The sequence below is a fragment of the Stegastes partitus genome, unplaced genomic scaffold (genome assembly GCF_000690725.1).
Source record: "Stegastes partitus isolate 25-593 unplaced genomic scaffold, Stegastes_partitus-1.0.2 Scaffold346, whole genome shotgun sequence".
NCBI classification, from domain to species: Eukaryota; Metazoa; Chordata; class Actinopteri; family Pomacentridae; genus Stegastes; species Stegastes partitus.
The window spans coordinates 409,756-423,179 of NW_007578077.1; the positions used below are offsets into that span (position 1 = coordinate 409,756).

Below are 13,424 nucleotides of genomic sequence, written 5' to 3' on the forward strand. Positions count from 1 at the left end.
TGCTTCAGGGCAACGACTGTAGAGAATAAAACCTGTGTTACACATTAACACCTTTTTATCTACTGAGGCTGCAATGATTCATCAAATTATTGATCGGTTGTCAATTATTAAATTAATCACCAACTGTTTCAATAGGCGATACGTTTGAGTAACTTTTTAAGAAAGAAAAAAAAAATAAGACTTTTGATTGCAGCTGCTAAAATGTGAATATTTTCTGGTTTCTGTCCTCTTCTGTGACAGTAAATGGAACATCTTTGGGTTGTAGATGAAATAACACATACAAGGATGTCATCTTGAGCGTTGAGAAAAACTGAGCCATCTGAATTTGACCCTTTTCTGACACTTTACTGCACAAAAAAAAGCAAAAACAAAAACATTATTAATTTGCAGGTGAAACCAGCAGTTTACATCCACTGTATAAAAGGACACATAACCTTTATTCCCTCACTGTCTGACATTAAATCAAACTAAACTTTTCCTGTTTTAGGTCAGTTAGGATTACCAAAATTATTTCTATTTGCTAAATAATTTGCAGAATAATGAGAGAGAAGTTTTTATTTTTATTTTTTAAGAGAATTGTTTGTTATGGCATCTAGCAAATAGAAATAATTTTGGTAATCCTGACTGACCTAAAACAGGAAACGTTTAGTCTGATTTAATGTCAGACAGTGAGGAAAAAAAACATTATATGTGTTTTTATACAGCGTATGTAAACTTCTGGTTTCAACTGTATAATTTGGCAAAATACATAAAAGGAAGGAAAAATTGTTTGTAAAAGGCATCTTTAAGTGCAGGGGAGAAACATGTATTTGTTATTTCAAATTTAAACTGGCAAAACTGTAAATCCTGAACCTACAGTTACATATTTGACAGAACAGAAGCAGAGTGTTGGTTCTGAAAGCGGCCCAGCTCGTTGCAGTGACCGTCCTCGGCCACTAGATGGAGCTCCGGACACACAGACCTGAGCTGTTCTGGATCTTATGAATGGACGGTCTGCTTCACTGCTGTCAAGCAGAACCTTAAGAGCTCCAAGGTTGGTGTGTAATTTCCATGCTGTCTGGTTTAAATGCTGTCTGACCGAGTACAAACCCTGCTGTTTCCTCAGTTTCTAAAACGCTGATGTTTTCCAGACCCTGTCATTTCACACCATCAACAATTGATGCTATCAGTAGTTTACACTCTTTAACAGGGATCTGATTCTTAGAGGTGCTGTGTTATTAACAAAAACATGACGCTGCAGTCTGAAGGGGATTTACGCAGGATGACATATTTATTATTCAAGTATTCAATTGACTGGAAAAAAAAAAGCTTCTTCGTACTTCTTCTCTTGGTTTTGTCCTGGCTGAGTGTCCAGATGTCAGCCCTGATCCTACTGTCTCCGCCTCACTTCTTCCTCCTCACATCTCAGACATGCTGACGTCTATGAATGACCAACACCTTTTCCTCTTTATTTATTTATTTACTATTTTTTTCCAGCAAAAAAAACAAACAAAAAGAAATCTAGCTGTGCTAACCGGGTTTCTCTTAATCCCTTACCCCGATTAGAGAAACCGGGTTTCTGGTTTCCATTAAGAAATCAGGTTAGTGCAGAGAGCCGACGACAGGCAGGTCACTTAAAGGCTCGTAAAGACGGCTGATGCAGGAGAGACTGTCATGCCATGACCCCATTGTCATCTTTTTCATTACAGAGAGAGAAAGGTAACAACATAAGTTTCCTGTCTAACATCTAATAGGCTTTTTTTGGTTCTTAAGGCATCATTTGCAACATGTGCCATCTGCTGTTTTCACTGAAAAGCTCAAATGCAGCATGTGTTTGATCACAGACAAGCTGCTTTAACAGCTCAGTATTGGACGACAATTTATTTTATACTTGTGACAAAACCTTTAATATTAACTCACATGTTTTGAGAAACTGACCTTCAGATATTGAGTTTTAATAGTTGCTTTTGGCTTAAGAAATGTTTGAGTTTAAAGTTGATCCTCTTTTTTTTCTACCCAACCTTTAATAAATCACATCAGTAGTTAATTTCTGACATCTGAATTATTTGCTGGCTGTGGAACTGCAGGCCAAACCAGGAACACAGACACATTCTTTAGCCATGACTAAGATAAAATAACACCAAGTTCCCCCGATATCAGCGTGAAGGGTGGAGCGAACTGACGCAGAAAGGTCACGAGCACCAGCACCAAGAAGCCAAGAGTTCAAAATATATATTAAAAAAAAGGAAGGCGAGCTCCAAAGGCACAAATAACCCCGGAGTAGGAGTAGGACCTACATTTTACACTGGCTGCCCCCGAAAACAAACACACCCACAGGCCCAAACAAACCTATTTATACCTCGGATTGTTTAAAGGTGAGGCAAGACTATAGCTACGTTATGGGTTTTTTTTTCCTCCACTGCTCACACGTCAACACAAAACACATAAAGGAATATATAAGCACGTTTAATCTCAGACTGTCTGTTTGTGGCGCCTGTTGTTTTTCTGTCTCCACGTTACCCTCACCCAAACCGGTCCAGGCAGATGGGGGCTCTCCCTGATCCTGGTTTTTGCTGGAGGTCTTTTCCTCGTAAGGAGAGGGAGTCGATCCTCCACTGTTGCTACTGTAAATAAGAAATAAACACTTAAAAAAATCTGTTCATTCTGTGTCATACTGCACGTAGTCAAACATGGGCATTAATAAATCCTGCATACTTACATGGACTGTTTATACAGATTTATATATACATCTTAACACACTTACTCTGTCCTTAAAACTATTTTACTTCACTTTAACTCAACTTTATTGTTATTGTTCATCACTAAGACAACAAAATACAGTTTGGCATCGAACCAAAAGTGCAAAAGAAGCAGTTAAATGTCTAAATAATACACGTATATACAATATAATAAGCATAATAATAAAAATAAAGTTTGAACAAGGGTGAACCAGAGAATCCTTGGATTTGTTGGGTCACTATATAAATATATGTGTGTGCATATTTTTGTAGGGTCATAAATTCAGGTCTAAATGTGTCAGATCACCCTCCATAATTAATAATATTGCACTAATATTTAATTTAGCTACATGCTTAATAATACCGTAAGCTCTTAGTCTTATCACTTGTCAGGTAAAGCTGTATTTTATATATTTTTGTAAGGTTTTAATTCCATTTATTTAAATTCCTGGGTTAAAGTCCCACCATAAATAACACTGTAGGGGTGTTAGCCTCCATATTTAAAACGTGTGAGGTTTATTTATATCTTATTTTCTACTAGAAAGCACTTTTGTCTCCACAGCTGCTCTTTTAAACTAAAATTAAAAGCCACTGATGATACAAGCTAACATGCTAACAAACAATCGAGCTGCTCGTCCATGCTAGCTCACCAAACCACTGTTTTTATTTATTCTTATTATTATTATTAATATTAATGGTGTTCGTGCTGGAGCCGCTAACTGTGTCACTGTGGCGCTTTTCCGTGTCTCCCGTCCGCCGCTGCCGGCGTCTCCGGGTTGCGGAGTGCACTGGGACACCGTACTTTCTCCGCAGACGGGCCTTTAAATGGGTTAACGAGCCAACCGTCGCCACGTGACCGGCGAGTTATATAATATATAGGTCAACACGTTTCTCGCTGGCACGTGCAAGCCTTCCTTCTTACGTAAAGTCTCGTGCAAAGGTCTCGAAATACACTATGTAGGTGAGAGACGAAGATCGTCAACGGAGGGAAGGAGGCTCCACTCCCACCGATACTCTCTGATGTGGTTTTTTTGACATTAGGGGAAATGAGGACAGGAGAATATTTAACCACAACTTTTGGTACATTTATTTTATTTTATTTTTTTTGTTTAGTCTTTTACATGCAAATCCGTGATCATATAAACCCAGATGACCCAAAACATGTAAAGTGTTTTCACAGAAGCAGAGGCAGGTGATGAAAACACACGAGGCTGACAACATTTGTGCCCTACAAAAATCCCACAATTATACAACGACATTATTTGGCTGCCATTCAACCATTATCTATACGCCGCTTTATCTTGAAGAGGGTTGTGGAAGGGGGGGTTGGAACTGGTTTAGTGCACGTGAGTGGGTCAACACAAGTCCATCAGAGGGCTAACACAAAGAACAAGACCTAGTTTAACAGGTTTTTATATAAGGAAGTCCATATAGCACACGTTCATTTTAAAACATGTGTATGGAAATGATCATCTGTAGATTGGAGGTGGGCTCATGGGTCAGAAATCACAAGTCAGCTACGAGTCTGTTCATCATTTCTTTTGCGCCACAAATCTGTGATAAACAGATTTAAGGAAGTTGTCGATGCTGCTTGTGAAATGTTGTCCCACTCATCCTGAAGGACTCAGTAGAGCTGGAGGACATTTTCGGGATGTTGAAGAAATTTTACCCATAATCCTCATGTGAAGTGTGCTGTAGTGGGTGTTTATTAGTGGGCTTACCAACACAGAGTCTGTGATGGTAAACCGACCCAGAACATCTGCAGTGTTACACTTTTTATAGGGTATATCAGAGGGTAGGGATATAAATACCGTAGTGAATAGTGGTTAGCTAGCATATAGTTGCTAATTAATGACAGCAGGCAAGAGAACAATAAACAACAGGGGGTCGGTGACAGGAGGCAGGAGAACACATGACAAAAGGTGATGGAATCAAAGGGTCTGGTGACCATCAAAAGAAGACAGAACGACTTTCTTCATCATCGGACACGTCCTTCCAGAGCACCATGTAACCGATTGTACCATGCATCTAAAATGATTTCCTTAAGCCCGAGGGAGCTTTTGCACATCATGGCGACTACAGTTTACATCTCCCCCTCTTGGCTGATGCTGCTGCAGTCTGTGAACTCATCCAGAGTTCAGTGTTCCAGCTGCAAACATCACACCCTCAGTCTCTGATCATCATCTCAGGAGACTTTAATCATACATCACTCTCCACCGCTCTCCCCACATTCAGCCAGTGTGTGGATGCATATTACTGAATTATTGTTATTTTCTTGTACTTTCTTTCTATGTTTTTGGATGCTGCTGTGGTGGGTAAATTTCCCAGGTCTGGGATAAATAAAGTCTATTTTATTCTATTCTATTCTATTCTATTCTATTCTATTCTATTCTATTCTATTCTATTCTATCTAAACTTCTGCCATTCCAGCTTTCAGCATGTGGACAACCTGTTGCCGCCTTTCACTTGTCACCTGTGGCCTCGTGTCATTTGAATAAAGCAGCATTTTAAATGTGTTTTTCATAGTCACGGGTCAAAGGTGTGTGTGTGTGTGTGAGTGTGTGTGTGTGTGTGGGCTGGTCACACCATCAGATCACTGCCCTTTAAAGCCACACCTGGCTAGTTTGTGGGTTTTACTCTATGACTTAGAATTTGTCACCACTGGAACAGCTTTTCATGCACAATTGGCTAAATTAAACCCTTGAAATTGATTTTTAACTTCTTCTTTGGGTCAGAAAACAACATTTCCATGCTGCTGTTTTATTTTTGCAGGATAAATACATGTGTGACCTGTGAGATCAAAGAGCTGATTGTGAAGAACTAGTTTTTAATACAGTAATACTTCAGCAGCAAAGTTTATTTATTCGTATGTGGGATGTTAGAAATAGCTCATCTTCTATTTGTCCTTTCTAGTTCGTCTGGAAACTCTTATGTGCACAGTGGGGGAAGCTCAAGTGTTAATGTGTTTATAAGTATGTGCTAGCCCACTGGTTAATTGGTAAAATGTCCTCTTTTTTTTCAAACTTGGGGTTCAGCCTCCTTTGCCTTTGAAAAGCAAAACCATATATCACTGCATCCCTCACTCTGACATCTTTCTGGCATCAAGCTGAGGCTGAATGCTTATTGGGTCTTTATAACTGGGACCCATAGCACTCATCACAGTCAACAACTGCTTCCTAAAACACAGTGTTTGTGTTAACTTGAAGACCCCCATTTCAAAAACGTGTTGTGCTTGTTGTTGGTGCGCTTTGATTATTGACCTTCAGGGTGACGTCTGTTTTCAGCTTCATCTGCAGAAGGCAAACGGTATGCACAGCAGGATTTGGTTTGACACGTTTGGAAGCCAGTCGGATGTGGAAAATTACAACCTGCTATGCCCCCACTGCACCAGAGCATGGGAGAGACACGGTCACGCAGATGAGCATTGTTAAAAACGTGTTGGTAAAAGATATTAAATAAAATGTCTTAAAGATTAAGTTATTCACCTATGTAGTTTTTTAATATATCCACTTATACCCCTGAGTGCGGCTCTGTTGATCGTGGGGCAGGAATGTAGGACGGAGTGAGACCTCTTCCTGCAGCAGCCTCTGTGTTTGGAGGAAAACGAGAGAGTAGCAGAGTCAGATCGGTGACGCGCGCAACGCACTTTTTCAGGTCACCAAAACGTGCATTGCACCGGAGGAAGCGATCTCTCACCGGGCGGCCCCGACAAGGCTGGGCCGGCTCTGTTTGGCATGAATCACAGAGTCATTTATTAGCGCTGACATACTCCCATTGCACGTTTCCTGTCAGACCATCCTGTCTGACAGCATCGCTGTGGTCTGTGATGGTAAAGTCAGCGTGTTGACGAAGCAGAAACACTGTAGATGTGTGGAGTCAATGTTTCACAGCCTTATTTATTGATGAGCATTCATGTCATTCATCTTCATGCATGCATGCTTAGTGTGTTTTCTGATCGCTGATTCACGCCCCTGTAAACAGACAACGTTGCCTGAAGGTTCCCTGAAGGTTCCTGCTAATCTACGACGTGCTAAAATGAATGAAACTAAAGCTGCTAGACGCCCATGCACTGTGTCCAGCGAACATGAATGAACCGAAAAGGCGATAAAGGAGGAAGAGGAGGAGGAGACAAGTGTGCGCTCCTTCTCTCTTGTCCGTGTTTCCTAAAGGACATGGGTGTTCCGTTCTCACCCATCCCTCACGTTTCTAACCCCCCTCCGCCTCCTTTGTGAAAGAAAAAAAAAAAAAATACGGGAGGAGGAGGGTGAGAGAAAAAAAAAATGAAGTCAATTATACAACAGCGCGACTCTCTGAAGTTCCCTCCTCTCCTCCACAGCCTCTTACTACTACAGCTGGCGGCTCCACATGCGCCGCGGCGCTCCGTAGCCTGCACCGGGCACACCGGCTCCAGTCTGTAGGCATGTCGGCTGGGGGCTCTGACGGGACGGCGGACCGGGCAGCAGGTAGGTGCCCAGCCTGGTGGCTCTGTGTGTTTTCCGCTACTTCTAATGTCTAATCGGCGCCTTTGTTTTCTGTCTTTTCTTTTGTTTTGGGAGGGGGGACAACTTGTTTCTCAAATGCCACAGCAGAGATGCTAGCTTACTACTAGAGAAACTTCTGTACTTTGGCTAACAGTGAGCGAGCTTTACTGTTTGTTTATTAAACTTTAACTTCACGCACTTACTTCTGCGAGCGACCGATACAAGCCCTCTTAGCCGGGGCGTAGGCAGCAGCCTGCCGGGCAAACTGAGCGGCAGCGGCGACCGGTGCAGCCACACACCTGCCGGCTGCGCCTGAAATGCCGATTGGCGGCGGTCCCGCGGTGCGCACCGGTGGAAGTTTGTCCATTCATGCCCGCCGTACTACGTGCTCGTCCTCGGCGGGACGCGCGCACCGAGGGCGAGCTTTGTTCTTTTTCGGGAGGCAATACTCACAAATTCATGCTGCCGCGTCACAGTAACCATGGCGACTGTTTCCTCCCAGCCTTATAAATATATATTTTCGCTAACCTTTAGTGTTCCTTGGCCCGCCGCCGCCATGTTTTTTCGCTAAAACTTTTCCAAAACTGCCCCCTCGAGGAGCTTAGTTGGTCACGTGTTCGCGCGAGGTTTGTCCGTATTCTTCGGCGTTCAGCTCCTTTGGAAAGTGGGTCAGTAGATCAGTGGAGCAGCGCTGCCTGCGCCGGGCAGCAGAGGGAGGCAGCCGCTCCCCGCCGCCCGGCAGCCGCACCGGCAGCCTGCAGGAATGCCAACTAGCAGCACCTCAGAGCCGCCAGGTTCTCCTGAAATCATGTCGAACTGAAGCTGTTCAAAAGGAGACACTGCAGGAGAACAGGGCGAGTCGTTCCAGGTTTATTTAAAGAGGAGCAGCTTCGCATGTCGTGCCGACGGGATCCCGTGTTGACCAAATTTAAAAAATAATAAATGATATGAACCAGGATGTGAATGAAATGCAAACAACACCCTCTGTAAAAAACAGTCAGGAAATAGATCGGAATAAAAGTGGAAACTGTGGTGTATATTACTTAAGTTTCTGGTTCAGAATATGAGAAAAAGCTCATTTTTAGAAAACTACCTTTAAACATATGCATTGTCATTTTTTAAAATTATGGTTATTAATTATAATAACTAATATAATATGTAATATAACTAAAATCTACCAATGTAAATAGAAAAAGTTAATTTAAAACCCTTTAAATAATCTACAGATTTAATTAAATTTGGGTTCAAATTGATCCCAGCAATTAAACCCTCCAGAAAATATCATAACTAAAATTGTTACCGAAGTTTATGTGAAAATAGGCCTATAAATAAAAATAAAAAGAGATGTGAAACACTGAATGAGGTCAAATTGATCCCAAAGATAACAGGCGGGTTAAAATAAACAGATAATTGTAAATGATTTTCCCCCCATTAGTCTGATAGAATACATGTTAATAAAGCACAATATGACTAATTTTATATATTGACCAGTGCAAAAGCATTTCTGTCTATAGGATTTCACCTTAAATAGCAACAGAGTGTTTAAAATAGCATTCCTAAAAGTCACTGTAATGACAAACATGGAGCCGTAAGTGTTAAAAGATCAAACATCTTGACATATAAACACACCGTTAAATTAAAGGGAAATTATAAATCATTGTGAGGAATCATAATGTCATAAAATATTTCTTCAGTTCCAGTACATGAAGTCAATACTTCCCACTGACATGCTGTGTTCATTAGACCACCGTTAAAATGGGAGGTCAAGAGCCACAGTGTATAAAAGCCCTTAAATCACTTTAAGTCAAATGCCTGTGAGTCATTCTACATTGATTTAATTTATTAAGCTAGCGGTCTATAAAACCTTAAAGTCTGGTGATTTTTATTAATAAGCAGAAATAATGATGGAAAAACACTGCATGATCAGGACAAGTGCTAAATCTAACTGTAAGTATCTGCTAGAATTGAATAAGTAAAGAAGAAAAAAAGAAGTTTTCATGCTGTTAAAATTTTATCACGTTTTAATTATCAAGTTTAAATGTTTGGCATTTAAAATCAAACTTAAGTGTTATTTTTAGTCTGTTTTTTAATTGATTTTAATTGATTTATTTGTCTATTTATTTATACTTTTTAGTGTATGTTGTCTTTCTACACTTCACTTTTCTATTGTCGCCTATTTTTGTCTTTTAATTTCGTTGTACCTTGTGTATGATGACAATAAAAGCATTCTATTCTATTCTATTCTATTCTATTCTGTTGCTTTTCTGAATTTTTGACTTCTCCTGCCTCTGGTGTTTCCTCATTTTAAATGAATCAAACTCATTTACAGTTCCTTATTGCCTCTTTTTGTACTGAGGTCCTTCCTTTTTTTTAAAAAACATAATTGTTTTTTGGGGGAATTGTTTTTTATTGTTTTTTTTTTTCCCCTTTTTGTTCTGTGAAGCTCTTTTTGTTGCGTTCTGTTTGTGTGACAAGTGCGACACAAAAAGTCTGACTGATGGATTCATAAAAACTGCCAAATTGCTAAACCGCAAACACAAAACATGTAGAGAGCTGGTCCTTATACAACTTGTCATTTGTCTTGCTCTACATTTGTCTTTCATGTTTATACATATTTATTTTGCACGCCATTTTAAAAAAATGTATTTTTGATGATGAGATTAAGGGCATCAGATTTAAGTGTAAATATAGCCTCTGTGCTGAAAGGCTTATAAAAATGTATGAAAATGTAAATATATCCTTCTCAAACAACATCTGAATAATCACATACTTTCCTACAGTACATCTAAATGTCTTAGATGCTCTAATTGATCGGTATTTTAAGTGATATTTTATAAAAAGTTGACAATGCAAGTCTTTCAAATGTTGATTGATTTAATAGAGAGAAAGTATTTCCTGGAAATTCTACATTTAAAATCGAAAATGCTTCCAAAGTATAGAATTTAGCCTTCATAATGTTAATCTGAATAAAACAAGCTTTAAAATACAGCATTAGTCTTCAGGATGGTGGTTTCTGTTTATTGTTTCTACATTTGAAGTGAATAAAGTGGTGCAGATGATTTTATTTTTGTGTATTTTTGTTCCAAAGAAGCCTGGATTGTAATAAGTACCGGTTCTGCTATTATTATTATTATCAGTAATTTTCCTGTCCTGTATGAACATTCCTTTTTTTTTTTTATTGTGCCTCTGCACCTATTAAAACTGCTGTAAACTGCATGTGCTTTGTAACAGGATACGCATTGTGGCAGATGTGAAAGAATCGTCTCACATTGCAAAACATCCTCGATGCTCGTACATATGGTTTTAGGAGTTGCGGGAATTGTAGGTCAGCCAACCAGAAATAACTCAGGACATAGTGTACTGTAACTGTAGGATTTAAGGCTTGACTTCTCAGCATCCATCCAGAACTACAACACTGGTAGTTATGTCCCCAGGAGCACGCAGAGACGCTGAGCTCTGGAATAAAGTGGCCATAGAAAAGTCTCAGAATAGATACAGACTGTGCAGAGTGCAGAGTGCTGAGGAGGCAATTGGGACAAGAAATGTTCTTTATGTCAACCAAATTTATGGAGGTAACCTATAGGCAGGAGACTGTTGCCTCCAGGGGGTTTTCTCTGCTGCTGTTTGCACAATAAGACGTCATAAAATACTTCAGACTGCAACGGATTTTTCCTAAAATGCAACATGAATAAAATCAACCAACACACTGCTATCCACAGCTCCTGTATTTCTATGATCTCCTTTTACAAGTACGATTATAATCCAGTAATTGTACCACTACAAGACAGGGCCACAGTTTAAGGCCTGGTTCACGTTTACACAAGTGTTTTGTTAAATATCCCTTTGAGAAAATTCAGAAACATAGAGCTGAAGCCCTGTGAAGGCCTGACCAAACCAACAGCTGGTGATAGAACCTTTCCCCAACGGGATAATGGCCAATCAGAGGCCGAGAAAATGGTATTACTGGTTCCAATACCAGTAATAGGCCGTTTTCCACACGCAGGAACTTGCAGGTTGCTTTAGAACATCCTGAACCTTCCACTATGTTCCAACCACAGAAACCGCCCATCTCGGAACTTTTATTAGGAAACTATTGGGGAGGAAAAAGCTCCTACTTCAGGGTGCTTCCCTGCAATAAACTGCTCTGTGGGTCTAAACACTGATTGGTTCAAATCAGAGAGGGGAAAATTCTGATTGGTTAAACTTGGAGAGAGCACCAAGCGCCATTTTTCTACCCTCTCATCGACTAAGGGTCTTCATTCAAATGTCACCGTCTTCAGTTTAATATGAGCCATATAGAGGAACATAACAAAGCTCCATTGTTCATTGTTCCAGTAATTGTTCTGTCATTGCTTTGGTGCGCTTGGAGTTCATGTCGCAATCGCAGCTGTCAGACCAAATGATAGAATGGAAGCAGAGAGGCTGAAAGGACCCGTCATGGGCTTTTTTCTGTAAACGTTTGTGTCACCTTGTGCCTGCCCCGGATTCTGGCAGTGGAAAGCTACCGATTGGTGAAGGGAGGAATCATGTGTCTGAAGTGATTCTGATGCCTGTTCTCCTCAGTATAGGGGAACAATAAGTCTGATGGTACAAGCCTCAATTTACGTTGTCTACACGTCAATACTGAACGTCTTCACCCTCGGGGAAGTTTTTTAAAAGCTCTATTTTTAGTGGCCTTAAACTCTGCTTGTGCGCATCTTAAACGAGCCGGGGCAACTCGAGGGTTTTTTTAGGGGGGCCAATAGGGGGCAGTGCTATATTCTGGGGGGCACCCAATTACTGCGTTATTCGTAGATGTAGCCTATAGCAATAATGTTCTTTACTTGTACTCACATTGAATGACTAAATATAAACCTAACCTGATTAAATAGATCTAACAAAATAAACATGATGTGGAAAAGGTTTCTGGTCAGAACATACTCGTACAACATGGAATGTACAATAACTGCTTCTTTCAACAGCAGCTCATGACACTCAGACTGATTCACAGTGAAGACTGATGTTAGTAACAGCCTGATGGCTCACGGTAGATTACCATGATACATACATGTAAATACACACATCAACACAATGCTCTCCTCTTTTATATGAACTATGTTGTTCTTCATTTGCTCTGAGTGACAGCTATTGTTTTTTGACTTTTAAAGATTTTATTTAAAGTTATTTTTTTGGCCTTTGTTCGATAGTGACAGTGAGAGAGAGACAGGAAAGTAGGGGAGAAGAATGGGGGAAGGTCGTGTGGGAAAGGGTCATGAGTGGGATTCGAACCCATGATCTCCACATTGGGACTGTAGCCCTGCACATGGGACACCAGCTCAACCAGGTGAGCTATAGCGGCGCCCCTAAAGATTTTATTTTTAAATATAAAAAGAGGGGCATTTGTCATGCATTTGGAACCAAAAATATGTCAACTTATCCAGTGGACCTCGAAAGACCGTCTACGTACGGCAACATGAAGTCCTGAACAGGGTTCAGATAACGAACCACGCTGGCTGCTGCTGGAACAGAGACTAAATGACACCATTCAGTTGGAACTCAAACCTGGGATTGGGAATGTCCTGGCTGCTCCAAAACATCTCTGTGTAAAGTGTCTTCATTTAAAGTGAGCAGATTTAAACGATGTAAACGAGAAAACAAAACAAAAGATTATTAAAACTAGTCAGAGGGGCAAATCTGTAATATTTGTAAAAATGTGTGAAGTTGCACATTTAAGACCATTAATTAGTTCAATTAGCGTAATAAATGAAGTCTAAAAAAGCTGAGGTCATGGAGCGTCCATGCCCTTCACATGAACTCAGCGGTCTTTACGACAGCAACACGTTGGCGCTCCGTCGTCACGTGTCGGATCACATCCGTCTTGAAAGTCGACCTTCGTTTTGTTCCCACCTAAAAACCTCTGAAGTTTCGTGACGCCATCTTGTGCGACTGCAGGAGCATTGTGTTGATAAAATGTCCAAAGGCAGACGTGTAAACACCTGCCAAAGCTGCCTTTGTGGTACTTCCTGCTCCAGCGGGTGTGTCAAGGACCATATTTTTTGCCATGGCAACGCACACACACACTTATACACACACATACACCGACTCATGATGTGAAAACAATGCCAGCTCCTTCCACCATTTTAGTCATGTTGTGTGTCCTTGTTGGCGTCTTGTGTTTGTGCGTGATCACTTTACATATCTGTGTCTATTTCATACTTTGTGGTTTCTTTGTCATTCTATTCTGTGT

The 13,424-nt window shown here is 40.5% G+C and overlaps 1 protein-coding gene across 1 annotated transcript in view; it reads left to right on the plus strand.

The window, feature by feature from the left end:
* Nucleotides 1-7,035: 7,035 nt before the first annotated feature.
* LOC103358955 (aryl hydrocarbon receptor nuclear translocator-like protein 2) overlaps nucleotides 7,036-13,424 on the plus strand; it is a 37,388-nt gene continuing 30,999 nt past the window's right edge. The window contains exon 1 of the mRNA XM_008284118.1: nucleotides 7,036-7,180. Coding sequence (XP_008282340.1) covers nucleotides 7,138-7,180 — 43 coding nt within the window. The 5' untranslated portion in view covers nucleotides 7,036-7,137. The remainder of the gene's footprint in view (nucleotides 7,181-13,424) is intronic.